At 39.8% G+C, this 17196-nt stretch overlaps 2 protein-coding genes across 7 annotated transcripts; one reads left to right on the top strand and one right to left on the bottom strand.

Annotated features, from left to right (window-relative positions):
- Positions 1 to 750: 750 nt before the first annotated feature.
- Positions 751 to 9620, top strand: srrt (serrate RNA effector molecule homolog (Arabidopsis)). Of its 6 annotated transcripts, none has more exons than XM_040151051.1 (20): positions 751 to 858; positions 1565 to 1683; positions 1881 to 2009; positions 2093 to 2239; positions 2670 to 2858; positions 4666 to 4835; positions 5025 to 5209; positions 5290 to 5400; positions 5479 to 5638; positions 5769 to 5917; positions 6007 to 6068; positions 6200 to 6278; positions 6775 to 6966; positions 7087 to 7257; positions 7510 to 7663; positions 8208 to 8401; positions 8538 to 8694; positions 8875 to 8967; positions 9117 to 9216; positions 9369 to 9620. In XM_040151051.1, the coding sequence occupies exons 2-20, from the start codon at positions 1565 to 1567 to the stop codon at positions 9442 to 9444; spliced, it is 2637 nt and encodes an 878-aa protein (XP_040006985.1). In that variant the 5' UTR covers positions 751 to 858; the 3' UTR covers positions 9445 to 9620. The 6 variants fall into 6 exon arrangements, with proteins under 6 accessions (XP_040006985.1, XP_040006983.1, XP_040006984.1 ...); XM_040151049.1 differs by having other exon boundaries at positions 1866 to 2009; positions 5482 to 5638; XM_040151050.1 differs by having other exon boundaries at positions 1866 to 2009; positions 8538 to 8688.
- A 678-nt stretch (positions 9621 to 10298) lies between these two features.
- On the bottom strand, positions 10299 to 14397 carry mogat3b (monoacylglycerol O-acyltransferase 3b). Its single transcript, XM_040150814.1, has 8 exons — positions 14337 to 14397; positions 13800 to 13890; positions 13486 to 13593; positions 12455 to 12525; positions 11715 to 11919; positions 11141 to 11315; positions 10834 to 11018; positions 10299 to 10754 (listed from the first exon to the last, which is right to left on the bottom strand). Exons 2-8 carry the CDS (start codon positions 13879 to 13881, stop codon positions 10600 to 10602), a joined length of 981 nt encoding a protein of 326 aa, XP_040006748.1. The 5' UTR covers positions 13882 to 13890; positions 14337 to 14397; the 3' UTR covers positions 10299 to 10599.
- Positions 14398 to 17196: the final 2799 nt, after the last annotated feature.

The following is a 17196-nucleotide window of genomic DNA, read 5'->3' as shown; positions in this document are numbered from 1 at the left end:
AACATGTTAAATGTCATCTACGAAAAGGGTCTATTTGTAAATGGAAAGTGAAATGGAATCTGCAATGGAAAAACATAAATAGTTTAAATGCTTTTACCATTTACTTATGGCTTGATAATTCTAATGGAGTAAAATAATGATTTATTACAGTTAGCATTTACTGTACTCCTATGGATGTATATTTTTATTTCCAGGTAAATTTATCCCTCTTGCCTCTTGCCCCCGTTGCCTGTTGTGTTTATGAATTCCATAGGTGGGATCTTTGTCTCAAATTATTTCAGTATTTTTCCAGTAAAATAGACATGTTTGCTGGTGGTTTACATTTAAACACAGTTTCCTAAATCAAATTTGCTGTAGCTTTAACCTCTTAAACTCATGCTGTGCAGCCAACCTTTGTTCACACCCACAGAACGTTATCTTAAATTCTAATGGAGATCCAGAAGTTTCCAAAGATACCAAATGTATCAGGCAAAATTTTGAAAAAAAGTGTATAAAATGATGAACAGGACACCCAGGATATTTACATTTGGTAGAACGGTGCAGCTATAACAAAAACATAAAGTAAAATTTTCACTCAGTGTAAACAGCATATTGTTTCAATGAAAAGCTGACACATAATTAATGATTGTGTCAGACAGTGGGAAATAAAGTGATTTTTCCAACCTTAAATCTACTTAAAGGGGAAACAGAAATTAAAAACTGAAGGGGTTAAAATTGTGATTAACACTCCAAACCAGTTGGTGGCGATAATGCTCCGTTTTGTTGTTTACCGACCGCTGTACGTCATCAAGAAAGAGACGTGGACGGCGAAAGGGAAGAAGACGAACACGAATATCATCCAAGCAAAAATCAAATAAGGTTTTTAAAGTGCTTCTTTGTGTTGTATCAAATTTTAGAGACTGGGGTTAAACTGGCAAGACAAACAGGCGCACTCTTATTATTAAAACAACCGCTCTCTAGCTTTAAGACCGACTTGAACAGTAACGCTAATTTTCTAGCTAGCTAACGTAGCTAGCATATGAGCTAACATAAGGTAGCAGTATCGATAACATTAGCTAGCCCACGCTACAACAATAACGTTTTCACATTGTTTCGATTAGAGAAGCCACAACTTTATCCCCACATACGTTAGTGTTTTTTTAAATCTAAAATGCTTTTGGTAATTTGTATACCCAAGTCTAACTATCAGTAACTTGTGCGAGACAAAGACCTACATTGACGTCGCCCAATCTGTGCTGATCTTTCTTTCAGATCATCTCCGTAATATAGTATTCTCGGCATCCCCACCTTTTACTGTTTCTCTATATATAACTGCATTCCTCCACAACCATTTGAATTACAAGAGCAAGGACCACAATTAAGAGTTTACTGAAATGAGACTTCATTTTGCGATCACGAATCACTAGAAAAGTGATTTCATCCTCTTTTTGGCATGCTTATTTGGCTACAAGCAGCCTCCGTGCAACAACGCTATGCCAGCATTGATGACTAAGCTCAAAGAGATGTTACTTATAATCGCGCCGTGCTACATTGTAACCTTAGTTTGTTTTCTCTCTTCATGGAGATGGGAGACAGTGACGATGAGTACGATCGCAGGAGAAGGGATAAATTCAGACGGGAGCGAAGTGATTATGACCGTTCAAGGGAGAGAGAAGACAGACGCAGAGATGACTGGAATGACAGGTAAGAGGGAGACCTCAGACGACTATAACGCCATGCAGCTATCTCATCTCCAAAAAAAACTGTAAAAGGCAACTATTTGGCATCTCTCTGGTGCTCTCACACTGAGTGTAACTGAGTTAAGAGGTTAATATTTGTTACATCTGAGTGTTCCTTTACCATTTCATGTTTCTTCTTGTTTCCTGAAATCAATATCCCAGGGAGTGGGACAGGGGCAGGGAACGGCGTAGTCGTGGAGAGTACCGGGACTATGACAGAGGTCGTAGGGAGAGATTCACCCCGCCCAGACACGACATGAGTCCCCAGCAGAAACGCATGAGAAGAGACTGGTGAGAGTAGTAGATACACTGTTACAAAATCTTTACAACTGGTATCTTCTGGTGCTTAAGTTCTTTTGTCTGTCCCTTGACAGGGACGACCATGGTGGAGACCCTTACCGTGGGGGCTACGACTTGGGTTATGGTGGTGGAGGAGGGCCCAGCTATGGCCCACCACAGCACTGGGGCCACCCTGACTTGCACCTAATGCAGCCTCATCATGGCATTCCGATTCAGGCAAGGTGAGAGATGGAATCTGGGTTCAAAGAGCTTTGAAGTCAAATGCGATGTGTTTTACATGTCTTTAAGAATTCAGTATTAACTTTCCTACAATTGCAACTATAAGATCTGCTGGTCGTTGAATGTCATGGTAATTTTGTTCAACAAAAACCTAAAGGCCAGAAGAAGCATAACATTTGACAGTAAGAATCAAGTTTCCATCTCAAAGTATGTGAAAGTAGTTGCGTATAAACATAAGGTCTGTACAGAAGTTAAAATGAAAAATAAAGAACCAAGAAAAAAAGACCAAAGAAAGAACATACTTTGACACAGCACAATCACAGTATATTTTTAGATCTCGCTCATCACTCTACTAACACACAGAAAATTAAGAAAGCTTCTGGTTTTGCTTGCCCGTCCAAAACTCCCTCCAACTTTTCTCTCTTCCATTAGGCTCGGTAACATCCATGACATGGATTTGGGTCCTCCCCCTCCGATAATGAAGAGCTTTAAGGAGTTCCTGCTTTCCTTGGATGATTCTGTGGATGAGACTGAGGCAGTCAAACGTTACAATGAGTACAAGATTGACTTCCGCAGACAGCAGATGCAGGACTTCTTTTTGGCTCATAAAGATGAAGAGTGGTACGATATCAGTTGCCCTTACTACATAAGCCTTACTCATTATTATTAGTAGTTTTTAACATAGTGGTGCTATAGTCATTTTTGTCATTGAACTATTATAGTCACTCTTAATCTGCAAACGCCAAAATTTTCCAGTTCCTCTCCTATGGCTTTTATTTCATTATTATTATTTTAAATTACTTATAAAAATTACTTTTTTAATAACAATCTAATAGGTTGGGCCTGGTCCTTAAGGTGGGTGTATCATGGAACGCAAAGGTAGTCATACTTATTTGATGAATAATATATCAAGTATTTGCATTAACAACCTTATCAAGAGGATATAGTTCTTCCACTTAAGGTTATTAACAGATTTCAAAGCAAAGCATGCTTTGCTTGCCAAAGCATCCAAAGGCACCACCCATGTACTAGGACCAGGCCCACAATCAGAGTCTGTTACTAATGACTTTTGTCACAGAACGTGTAGTTTATCAAAGAAGAAAATCAACCCAAATTCTCCCTTTGTGCACATATTTTGGTTTTCGTTGATTATAGATGTGTTGTAGGAATTAGGACAGAGGGTTCCATAGGTGTTTATTAAACCCATGTCTTATGAAATGACTTAGCAGGTCAGGTGTAAAGTATACCCATAGCAGTGTAAGAATCCTACTTTATTCATTATGTTGTGCAGTAAATCAATAAAAGCACATGTCTCTAAATTCTACACACAATCATGGTACTGAAGATTTAAGTTACGTTCATTTTGTGTCAGTTGCACATAGCTTTGACCAAAAAGTCATATTTGTTGTTTGGGTTGATTTTCTTTTTCTCATTTGGTGTTTTAACCATGCCAAGATATGCAGTTGTATAATAACTATTAATGCTTATTACACTTATTTCACAGGTATCATGCAAAATTTTTCTGTTTTGACATAACCCATTTTTCTTCCCTTCATTCCCACTACTACGTTGACAGCGTTTCTTTTGAAGATGAGAAAAAGTGGAACCGCAAGAACCGGTTTTAGACAGCAAGGGAATGCGCTGCGCACAATGCAGCTGCTCTTAGACACACAGTAACAGGGATTTTAGATAGACAGTCAAGTAGTCTTCCACGAATGGAGATCTTTTTTTTTTTTTTTTTTTCTTGTTTTATGCTTTTTCGACACAATTTTCTTTTTATATTCGGATCAAATCGAATCCCAAAACCGAATTTGTGTGTATACAGACACACCATTGGGGTGAAGTGGAGCGCATTTTCACAGAAGAGACGCCCTCTCTGTATTTATTTGTTATTAAACTGGCAGAACAAAAGGTAACTGTAGTCCACTCAATGATAAACATTTTTAATGTGAAATTCTGATTTTGTGACTGCTTAATTTTATAATCTCTCTGTTGTGTTTTTTTCCTTATTTTTTGGTGAGTTAATCTCAAATTTTCTTATAATGTGCAATAATTAGCTATAATAATCACAAAGTCAAAACATGCATACTCTGAAAGACCTCTCATAACAACTAGTCCATACAAAATAAAGAAATCAAAATCTTAATTATGACATTTTGTATAGACTCTTCAATTCGATTTGCCAATTTTAACTTTTCCCAACAAACAGCTCAAACATCTGGATTTTAAGGAAAATCTTATTTGATGAAAATTCGGTAAAAAGAAATTGTAATATACTAGTAAATCAAATTTCTCATTGTAATTTTCGTCTCCACAGATGTGACATAGAATTATAATATGAATTTGTTCTCTAACTTTTGCATCCCGTTCATCCCAACCCCCCGTCATTCCCTCCCCACTTTTTTGTGGACCCCAACTCTGGACACAGGTTCAGGTCCAAATACCACCCAGATGAGGCCAGCCGACTTAAGGCAGAGGCCCAGAGTGCCCTGCATAACCGTCTTAATGTCTTCACGTTCCTGATGGAGAATGGCTGGTTTGATAACGTCTCCCTGGAAATTGAGCAGACCCCAGCCATCATCAAAGTTCTGGATGCAGGTGGGGCCTCAAAAATAATTTAAAGAATGATGTTGACATGAGGAGTTAGTCTTTATTTTTGTCTAAATTGCATTTATCTTTTTTTGTTTCAAAAATAATAATAATGCGTAATGAGTACTTGATAGTACTTCAATAGAAGACAAAATCTTCAGTTGTAGCCTAAACCATACACCTTTTCCTTGCTTTCAGCTGTGATAAAGATGGAAGGAGGGACAGATCATGATCTTCGCATCTTGGACCTGCCATCTGAAGAGGAAGAAGACAGGGAGAAGTCGGCATCTGTTTCAGGGGGTGCCGAACCTCCAAAGAGAGAAGACCTCAAAGCCTTGGATGTTGACCGCAAACCTTCAGTAGAGAAAGACAAGAATGAGAAGGTATGTTTGTTCTCTGTAAGTTTTGGCCAAGCAATAAAGATTTTATGGTGCTGTGGTGATGAGAGTAAACTCTGTCACAGGAGGAGAGTGATTCTGCAAACACAGAAAGGGCTGCTACAGCAGAAGGGGAGGATGTGAAAGAGGCGGCAGAGAAAGAAGCTGCCAAAGAAGAAATGCCTGAACCCAAGAAGGTTAGTGTTGCTTCCATTATTGGACTTGTTTGCTAACAAGAAACAGGAATGAACCAAATGTTCTTCATCATTTACCAGCAGAGAAGAAAGAGGAAGCGCAGTGGAGACAGTGATGATGAAGCCAGTGCCTCAGAGAGTGACTCCGACTCTGATTCAGACTCCAACTCTAATTGCTCTGACAAACCTGTGAAGAAGGAAGAGGTGGAAGACAAGGATGAGGAGGATGAGGAAGGTGAAGGTGAGGAATCAGATTCATAGTGTGACCTCTGATTTTTATTTTCAGAGACTGTTTAATATTGTCTTTGTCCTGAGTATTAATAACTTATAGTTTGCCCCACCAATCTGCCTTTTCCAATTTAATGGAGAAGAGGAGAAACAAAAGGAGAACGCTGAAGAAGAGAAGAAAGAAGAAAAGAAGCCCAAAGATGACTCTCCCAGACCACGGCCTCTCCACCGGACCTGCTCTCTGTTCATGAGGAGCATTGCTCCCACAATTTCCAAGGCTGAGATTATTGCTGTAAGTTGACCAAGAGAGGCAGTGTTAATGGCTCTGGTGTAGAATCATAGATGGTTAACCCAATATTCTTATCTTTTTTTCTCTCTCAGCTTTGCCGGCGATACCCTGGCTTTCTGCGTGTTTGCTTGTCTGACCCCCATCCAGAGCGCAGGTTGGTTTAAAAAAAAAAAGAACTCTTACTCTGAGATTTGTTTGTTGGGTTCATTTAGTCACAAATCGTGTAAAACAAGAGGTTGCCTAAGATTACAAAATAATGTTTAAGCGAACCCTGTGCTGTTTCAGGTTTTTCAGACGTTGCTGGGTAACGTTTGACCGTAGTGTCAATATCAAAGAGGTCTGCTGGAACCTTCAGAACATTCGAGTAAGTGTGCCAGTCTCAGCTATTGACGCTCCTGATTTAAAGTAATCGTAATATGCAGGAGTGTATTTTTGCAGTCGGTAATCTGTTTTAGTATTTATATGTATAAGTTGTTACTTTTGCGCACCCTCCGGGCCCTGGGTTTGGAGATGTGTAAAGCAGAGTGTGTTGCTGGTATTGGACTTTCTGTTTTCATGTAAAACCCATGCCTTGACACTAATGTAGACTGCATTATTACTTCCCCTTTTTATTTCATTTTACTTTATCATGATGAAATTATAGACCATTTTTGTCAATGAATCAGAGCTGCAGTGAAAAAAACATTTGTATTGAAAAAAAACTCCCGCATCTAAACAGTTTCATCTCAACATGTTGGACTCAGGGAAGCCTTGGTTAGGCCTTTGCACCTGTTTTTATTACTTGTGTAATAAAAACAGGTGCCTATCCTAAACTGCAACTGAGGCGATGAAAAGTCAGTTTTACTCTGTAACCTTCACAGCTGCGAGACTGTGAACTGGCACCAGGGGTGAACAGGGACCTGGCCCGGAGGGTGCGCAATGTTAATGGCATCACTCAGCACAAGCAGGTGCTCCGCAACGACATCAAGTTGGCTGCCAAGCTCATTCATGCTTTGGACGAGAAAGGAGACCTGTGGAGCAACAAGTCCCAGGAAGAAGGGCAGAGCACTGAGGTACAGTATTGGTCGTCAAGTACATTTGCATGTGTGTGCACGGTTTAAACATTGTTCTCAAATGATGTGGTTATGACTTATTCACTTATTCACTTGTGTGTTGGTGTGTTATTTCAAAAGTTGCCAGCTCAGAACCCCATCCTTAAGAATATCACAGATTATCTGATAGAGGAGGTGAGTGCGGAGGAGGAGGAGCTCCTGGGCTCTGGGAGTGGGATGGATCCTGAGGAGAGCACCAAGGAAGGGAACCCTGCAGAGACAACTGTGGAGAGGGATGACAAACTGGCCAAGGTTTGCCTTTTGCCATTATGACTGAATTATTAATATGGAATTTACATAGCACAAACTCCTATCATATGCATTATATTTAATCAAACAGTTTATGCGCTGCCCCCTCTTTTGGAGGTAGATATGAGATTTTTTTGTTTTTTAATAAAATCATAAAATTTTGTCATTCACATGGCTGGCCCAAACAGGCTAATTTAGTAAATAATAAATTCTTTACAGTCCGTCTTTTGTAAGACTTCCTCTACGTCTTTCTAGGTTTTGGACCGTCTGATCTTGTATCTGCGTATTGTGCATTCAATTGACTACTACAACACCTGTGAATACCCGAGTGAGGATGAAATGCCCAATCGCTGCGGCATGATCCATGTTCGTGGACCCATCCCCCCAAACCGCATCACACACGGAGAAGGTTAGTTTGTTTCCCTTCCCCCATATAACATGTACAACAGTAGCTTTGATGGAAAGATGTGTGCTCCTCTTTTACTTTGTGTGCTGGAGTTGATGTGCATCTTTTAACTTTCAAACCCCTTTGTTAGTTAAATATTAGCTGTGATTGGACCCACAATTAGCTTTCACACAATTTTGCCCACAGGCTTTTTAAGCATTTTGCTGCCTTTTCTTAACAACTGAAACATCAACACTTTAACAGTCTAGATGTTTTTAATGTATACTGTGCTTTAAAATGTGCAACATGATATATTATTTTCTTGCCGGTTTTTAAGTTGTAGTTTTGTGTAATTGCTGTTTACCTTAAAATATATAGAATATCAATGTAAAAATATATTTTTGTATAAAGATACGGTGGTGGCCTGTTATTGAGTTCTTGTATAACTATAGCTTTAAATCATATTAATAACATTAGTCACACCTTTTCATACCTCCTGCATTTTCCTGGTAACTTTATGGATTGGTTGAGTTAACCACATTTTAAAGCTGCTCTTTTTTTCTAATAGTGCAACAGTGGCAGAAGATGTTGGAGGAGAAGCTTAGTCCTTTGTTTAGTCTAAAAGAAGTCCTGTCTGAGGAAGAAGCAGTAAAGATGGGTCGCAAGGATCCTGAGGAGGAGGTGGAGAAGTTTGTGTCGGCCAACACTCAAGAGCTTGGAAAGGACAAATGGCTATGCCCACTAAGTGGCAAGAAATTTAAGGTGAGCGCTTGTAAAGCAAAGAAATCAGAACTGTACAACTCATGGAGATGTGATGGGCTTCAAGACCAGTAGAGGACTGCATTTTCATTCACTGTTGTGTTGCTTGATTCTTATTGTGCATCAAATTAATTTCCAGGGCCCAGAGTTTGTACGGAAACACATCCTGAACAAACATGGGGACAAAATTGAAGAAGTGAAAAAGGAGGTGGTGTTCTTTAACAATTTCCTGATGGATGCCAAGAGACCGTCGCTGCCAGAGATGAAACTTCCTCCTCTTCCCGGCCCAGGTCAAGGTCAACATTTCTGTCTTATCAGCTCAGATACTCATGATAAAGGATTGTGGTTCTTTAATAAAGACTGACTGAATAAATGGATCTGTTCACCGTGGCACACCGGAACTTAAACAATGAAATCATATAGTAGCCACAACAGTATGACTTCATTATTTTTCTCTGGGTGTTTTTGTCCTACAGGTTTGCTTTCTCCCAGCATGCCATTTCCTCCTCAAGGTCTTCAGGGTCCAATGGGCTTTGGACAGCCTCGACCACCGCTAATGGGCTATGGTGGTATGTTCTCTGACTGTACTGTTTTCAATTAAATTTGTTTGAATTTTATTTCAATTTATTTGATTTTTTTTCTTCGTGCTGACAGTGGGAGTGTGTTTGTCAGTCGGGACACTGCTTTTGTGTTGACTGTGACTCCTTTGTTTCAACAGGTGGACCTCCTTATCCCCCCAACCAATACGGAGGAGGCAGAGGCAACTATGACAACTTCCGCGGACAAGGTGGCTACCTGGGGAAGCCACGCAACATTAGGTGAGACCACTGTACGTGTGATCTTTACTTTGCTATGAGCTGTCTCTCTATTTCTGCTCTTGGAGAATTTTGAATCTCCATTTTTTTTAATAATAATTTTCTTCTTCTTTCCTGGGTCTTTGTTTTTCCCCTTGCACCATCAACCATCTTAGAATGTCACGAGGTGATCCACGCAACATCATTGAATATCGTGACCTGGATGCACCAGATGATATGGACTTCTTTTAGAAGGTTCACTTGGTCCCTGCAATCTCCAATCTTTAACCATGTTGTGTTCTTCTCGCTTTTTGTAGTAATTAGATTATTTCTTTTCTTAAATATTTCATCTGGTAATTATTGTGCAACTGGAGAAATCTTCTGCTGTAAACTTGTTCCTCAATAAAGTTATGATCTAACTACATTAATATGTATTAAATTATTTATCAAGTAAAATCCAATTGTGTGTGACTTAAGGCAGATCAGAACAACCAAAGGATACAGAAAAGCAGCCAGAATAGCCTGACAGAAAACACATTCATTTAATTTTCAGCAAGATGTTGTGATGTGTTTTTGTGCATTGGTGCTTATATCCAAATCTGGAGAAGTTTTGAAATTTCGATTGTGGCGTGTTTCCAGACCCACAACCTTTCTGGTAAGGAAATTGAAGTGGGGCGAGGAATGGTTGCCCTCTACTGGGTAAACCATTGAATTACCTATGTGGACGTCTGCTGGGCATCTTATTTGACCCAGCTGTTAACTAGCACTGCAGAAGGCTTGCAGTGGTGCAAGAAATATTCAGATCTGTTTAAAGACAATAATACCAAATGCAGCCTCTTGCTCTACATAATATGTGACAATGTAAAAAAAAAAAAAAAATACAGCTTTTGACTAAATCTAAAAGTTCTGAAGATGGCCCTTTTCATACATTATGTAAATCACAGGTAAAAAAAAATGCAGCACAGTCTCATTCTTGTTTTGACCTCATTACGCACTTTGCACCATCCTTATAACTTTTATACAACAAACTATGAGAAAAGGAAGCATGCAAACCCATTTTGACATAAGCAGTCATTTATTTGCAGCGTGTGGCCTTTCATCAAAAGTTTCACATCATGTCAAATATAGTATTCCAAGACACTGTCAGTTTTTTCACTGCTTTGTGAACACAGCATTCTCACACAATGGTCGTCACATCTTAATAATTATTTAAGGCACATATTCATGTTAAATATTTTCAAATACAGAAAGAACTTACAGTGTGAACACAGAGACCTGCAAAGTCCGTCTGTTGTTGAAGATCAGGTTCATCTCATCAGATCCACACTGTAAGTCCCATTTAAGATGAGCCCCATCAAATGCTGCAAATAAAAACACTGCTACAAAGTTCATGTGGCAGTGAAATGTCTAAATAATCCGAAGCTTGTGACTCTCAGAAAGTCCACAGCTGACCTTGTGTTCATGGAATAACTTGGACAGGGCCTCCATGTAAAGTCTGTGATAGTGGTCGACCTCCTCCTCAGTAGGTGTGACACGCTTTGGGACTGAGATGGGACTTCCCACTGGGAGACACAGAGTTTTGAGAGTAAATGGACTCAGTACAGTAAATAAGGTTTATCTACAGTATAATGAAATACTCACCAATGGTGGTAACTGGAGTCCTGTAGGGCAGGAATGCCAAGCACTCACCAACAAATAGACACGGGGCGAAACCGATAATGTTTTTAAAAAGGTCCTGTAACCTGCGACATAGACTGCCCTCTGAGAAAATCACCTGCTTAAAGATCTCATTCTCCCCGAATGAGTAAACAGGCACCAAATCAGCCCTGTGGAAAACCATCAGAGATTAAAGCGGCGCGTCCAGCTGTGGTCTGCTGGCTACATGTGAGTAGTATGATACCCACTGATATGACTGTTATTTCTGGTGTGTTTTTAAGAGTCTTCTCACCCAAACTCGAGCGCCACCTTGACGAATCCCTTTCTCTGCTCCACAACCACTGTGTTAACTCCAGGAGAAGACGCCAGAGACTCAGCAGCGCCCCCTATCACAATCACCACTGCATTTCCCTTGCCACATTTTGAAAGAAGGTGGACAAGGCTTGGTTTGCTGACTGGACAAATGCCTAATCAGACAAAGTAAGACAGTAACATCAGTATAAGTCAGCTAGGGACTGTGTTTCTGTTTAAAGGCAAGAACAAAACAGGAAGATGTAATATCCAGCTGTAAAATCAAAATCCTGTTTGATGTGATCAGGGCAGGACCAACTGGTCTGAGACTCAGTCAGCAGCAAAGTTTTCACCAGTCAGATGTACCTGTTCTTTGACTAAGATTTGAAGGCTAACAAAGTAAACTGTTTTTTCACGGAATCTCTAGTGCATAAATTCAAAAACCTTTAAGTATTAGATATGGTTGCTGCACAGTGCCAGAGTGGGCCTCTAATCAGATTTGACCTCATATAAACTGCTTATCAGCGTAAGAGACAGAACAGTTCAGCCCTTTTTGTTGAACTTGTTATAAGTACCTGCACTCATTATGTACTCCCTTAAGAGTGGTATCCTGAAGAGTCCGGCCAGTATCGCCAGGGAGGGTCGCACCCCAGGAAATGCCTCAGCGAAGCCACAGCTGTCTGTGCAGAAGCAGGTAAAGGCTCCAGTGCACATGATACCATGTGGATGACAGCCTAAGATGTAGTTTTTGTTTGGGTTCAACTCAGCTGTCTTCACCAACTGAGCAAGAAGAAGGACACAGGAGGATTAACAGAGTCGACCTCTGTGGTTAACCATAAAAGCAAACCCAGTTTCACTGTATATTCTCAAATTGACTGAGAGATTAAAAAGAATAGACTTGGAGGTTCTTGACCGGGAGAAGTGATGAAAGTGTACTGATAAAAGGCGTCCAAAATAAAATGCCTATTTCAAAGATTTTTATCATATAGATATATTGCCATATCTGTAAATCTGCCTTAATAAAGAATCACTGCAGATAATATCAGAATTTTAGGTCCCCAGGAATATTTTTTGACATCAAATGCACCTCTTATATTTCGTGATGCTTGAAAAGCTTTTTGGAAAGATCTGAGAGGATGTAGGAGTTGTTCAGCGTGAATTGTACACAAACATTTTTTTGGAAAATCTGCTGAATGTGTCTGTAAGTCACGTCTCCTATTCAGTACGTGCATGTGGTCTGTCACGTTGTATCACTGTCACGTGATCCATTTGTTCAAACAGGTGCAGGTGATAAAAGATGCAAAAAAAAACTTACTTTGATCGGGAAAAAGTCTCTAAAGTGCTCCCATACCCTCCACTTCCTCACAGCTGATGTTCTCCTGCCCCCTGATGGAGACATTAGAAATCTTAGATACTTTTGAGTGTGTCCCAATTTTATACTACATACTCCATTAACTGTATAGATTATACATTAAATGATATACTAACTGTTGTAGTGTACTGTTTTGGCAGTTAGCATACAAAAAGTCTGCATAAGCTCTGTCCCAATTCCACACAACACATCTAATTCTAAGCAGGTTTTGAGAATACAGTGTGTTAACACTGGAAATGTGACAAAAATAAAGTAGAACATTAAGTATAAACACTTAAAAAGTCTTGATTTTTTAAAAAAAAATGTGCTGTTGATTCTCACACATATCAAGAAGCCACTCACAGTTGAAAAAAATAAAACTATGGCAGTTAGACAGCTCCAGGAACACCTCAAAAAACAAAAAAAAAAGCTATAAAGTTTTTGGAAAAAACATTCTCCTTTGTCTTTAATGTGCGAAAAGAGAATGTCTAAATTATGTGGCAGCTTTCTAAAGATACAGTTTGACGTCTGATGATAAAAGTATTGTTTAATTTCCTGTTGGTATAAAAGGGTTAAGTATTTTTATTTCTTTTATATTGACTGCAAAAAACAGTGTACTATAAAGACTGGCATATACAGTATAATATATATAATACATTGTATTTAATAAGTATGTTGTATGGAATTGCTACCCAGCAATATGTAATAGTTTTATACTAATGAGAAATGATACAATCTAATCACAAAGATACATTTATTTTTTGGAGCGTTCACAAAGCTTTTTTTTTTTTTTTTATGTTTTCCAGCTGTGAGTAACTCCATTTTCTTTGTGCCATGTATCATGGGAAAATAGCTCATCAAAAGTATACTTTATTTTGTCACTTCTCAAGTGTGAACGATACAGAACCTGCTTATAATATATATGTACTGAGATACGGCTAATGTATGGGATTTTGCTAGTTTCATGGATACTTGAATGGTGTCATTTTCTTTACCTCTTTCAGGAGTTTGCCAGTCCATCACCAGCCATATGAAGTACAGAGTGGAGAGCAGCCACCACGAGGTAAACATTAGATACACGATCAGGATGTAACAAGCCACTCCTGAGGTTTTGATGCATATCGTGCCGCGTTGGACAATACGAGAGTCCATATGTCGGGGGTACAAGAGATGTCTTAAATGAGCTCAAATACAGTCGTGAATACAGTGCTGTCTGACAGATGGGATGAAATGCTTGTGAATAAACAGGTGAGCTAATGTAGTGTCAGGTCATATAAGTTCATAAAGGGTAAGTGTGGTGGGATCTTACCTAAGAAGAGAAAGCTTAGTACCCATTGGAAAACACTTATTGCCTCTAAAAACTCCTTCCACTTCGTTTTTTCTTTAGTCATTCCTGCAACCTGGAGGCCACAACATCAGTTTTCAGCAATCGATAGCACTTACAACTATGCTTTCATTCAATGAAGGTCATGGGTAATTAAATTAGATATCGTATGCCTGTAGAAATGACAAAAGTTGCTTTATGTAATATAGTGAAATTTAGGATAGATGCCTTTATGATAGAGATCAGATTGCATCAGTAATCAGCACTTCAGCTTGTGCTTTAATCTTCCTTCAGGGAAGACATAGACTGAAAAACTTGCAGGGCGTGCACCAGCCCGATCAAATGACTTACTTAAAAACAAGCTCACAGGCAAACGTAGACAGTAGGATTTTTAATTTGCTCACAAATAAAACATTTGATCAGTCATGCTAGTCGGACCACAAAACACCTTTGGCTAAAAATTGTTAAGACAACATGAAACTTCTATGATCATACTGCTAGGCATAAAAGATAGGACTTTACCTTATTAGAGTTTACTCCAAAGTCAATTTGAATGGATGCAGATTCAACAGTTCAGGCGACCTCGACATGCAGGATGCACTTTGACCAGATCATGTAAAGCCACTGATAACAAATCCACACCCGATACTTTGACACACTAGCAACCAATGTCAGAGATAAACGTGACCAAGTTTTATAGTGGTATTGTATTTTTGCCTTCCGGAGGACATACAATGATTTCATGATCGGAGCAGTGTCATGTGCGGTGTGTCTCTCTTGCTTTTGGTCACTCCAATGGCCAACAGGATTACGTGTGAATCTGGTCTGCTGGTATCATTCATCTTAAAAGGATCTCGGACAACATTACAGCCATAGCATCGCTGGTTTCCTCTGATGTTGAATATTTGACGTGTAAAATCCAGTAGCCCTACCTATTAATCTCCTCATGACATGACATCGTTTTTCCTTTTTTTCACAAGTTACTTTAATTGTGCTAACATAATACCCACTGTAGATTCTTCAGAGCAAAGTGCGAGTCTGAATTTCTCTTTTATCCAAAATACTTAAACTGGGAATAGTGCCTAAAGCAGAAATATTGTTGTTGCTCACTGATTAAGTCGATTAATTGTGTGATTTCCCTATGTTAAGCTACCATTAGTGATGCATAGCACTTCCTGCATATGTTTCACAATACAAGCCTTTTAAAAACACCAAGCAGTATGCCACCTGAGCCAATGGAAGGCTTTTAATTTAAAACTGAGGGAAGAAATACAGGAAGTGTTGAGCAAACAGCAGCCACAGCAAAATAACATGGCAAATTGGATCAGATCAGGAAACAGGAAGGCTTCACATTATGTGCAGATGACTTTGCAAGGTAGTTCTTAAATGCTTGATTTGTAAAACGTGTAATGGAAATTGTCATCATGACACTTTCACTTTTCCGGAGTCACACAATCAGTTTTGACCATCTTATGCATGTTCAAAATCAACAAGAATACGATTCACAGAGCAGACATGTGGAACAATATCGCTATAACACTGCACTGACTCTCACCACACAAACGGTACACCCCAGTCAGCACCATGGACAGCTCCTCTGATCCCCAAACCATACAGAGAGCAAAAGCCGGGCCCCAAATCCAGGTCAGCTTCTGTGTATAGTGTATAGTGTGAATGAAATGTACAGGGAGCTTTTCTGTCCATATTCCAACCCAAAAGGTCATCTGCTACTGTGCAGGTCAGCCAAATTTCAACACTTTTCCATTCCAACAAACATAGAGCTACGATCATTTTGTTAAAGGCCCTGCACACTCTCCTTGGTTTTTCCCATTGGGCTACCCCTGCTGATTAGACCTGTGTGTGGGTGGATCGATGCGGGGAAAGATGTGATGTCACCAAACTCTGTTGATCAATAAGAACGCTGACAGTGCAAGCTGTCCCGCCCCAACAGGTGGAGCAAAACCAGCAGCAGGGCGGGAGAGATGTCAATCAAGTGCGGTTTGTAAAACGACCACACCGTCCCGAGGAGGTCCCCAGAAGTGGTCCAATCATGCAGTTTAAGTGAAATGTATTCGTTTAAGTTACAATGACAAAGAGTTCAAACGTAATTAACTCGCACAGGAGTAAATGTTCATTACTTTGAGAACATAGATGAAAAAACTCCAGGAACTTGTTTCAGCATTTCAGCAACACAAATGAAAGTAAGACACACTCTGAGAAAACACGTTGTTACATGGAGGCTAGTGGAACAGACAGGCTGACCTGCAAGTTTTAATACAAAATAATGGCTGATCGTGGCTGATAAATCTTTTTTTTCCAATCACAAATCATGTATGCTCCACGTGACTCTGACCAATGTCGGGAGAAATTTGAATCAGTCGCTGAAATATTTAGATGTGGAATGTGGGTCCAACGTTCTCCACATGTCTGACCGGATCACTGAGACGAACCCTCACAGACATACTTTGACCCCTGCACACTGCCGCACAGCTCTACTTGTGGCAGTGGCAGTCCAAAGATTCCGCTCACATAGCCTGCGTGATTAGAGTGTTTCTGGAAAGGGAGCCCTCCTAATCTCCTGCTCGGTTTGTTGGAACTCAAGAGTCTCACTGTCTCAGCTGTCCTGGCCTATACCAATCTCCCATAGACTTTAGGGGGCGTGTCAGCCTAACACAGGCCATGTGTTGGCCAGTTGGTCATGTGACGCCTCCACCCCAAAAAAAAAAACAAAAAAAAAAAACAACAACCCTCCCCCCCACCACATATGTAGGCTATGCTTAAATACAGGACAAGAAAGTGTGAAGGAAAAGTATTCTTATGAGGATGTTGTTGTTCTTTACGCAGACTCTGGATTCAACAGTGGTGACTTCCAGTCTTTCTCACTGAAATGCAGTTTTTGTCTGGCCAGTAGGGATATGGTCATCTAGATACAGTTCAAACAAAATGTCATACTAATCTTGCTGGGAAGGCTTAGCCCACTTTGTGTCAGCGGTACTCAACACTGGGTTTACAGCGAGCTGATTTTATACTTAGTAGTATTTTATCTCCTATTGCACCACTGTAACGGTCGCGCGGTATTTTTCATATATGACAGTTCTGCTTTGTTTTTGTGTATGCTCGTATTTTTGTAAAAAAAAATAAAAGCGGTCTAGGTACGTTGTGGTTGGAAAAAACAAACAACCAAGCAAACTGTTCACTCGACTTTACGGAGAATCCATCCGGACGTTTAATGGGTGCTGCTGAATCCTCTGCTAAAGATGAGCCGTGAAGGCAAATTTCCTGTCAGATAGCAGCCTCTCGTCGCAGTTGGACTCAAAGCCACCTCGGATGCTTTTTTTTCTTTTTTTTTTTCTAAAAACAACCACTGGTCTGCTCTCAGGAA

This window comes from Xiphias gladius, chromosome 17, assembly GCF_016859285.1.
Source record: "Xiphias gladius isolate SHS-SW01 ecotype Sanya breed wild chromosome 17, ASM1685928v1, whole genome shotgun sequence".
Taxonomy (NCBI): Eukaryota; Metazoa; Chordata; class Actinopteri; order Istiophoriformes; family Xiphiidae; genus Xiphias; species Xiphias gladius.
Note: the sequence above shows the minus strand (reverse complement) of the source record. Positions and strands in the feature narration are given on the sequence as shown.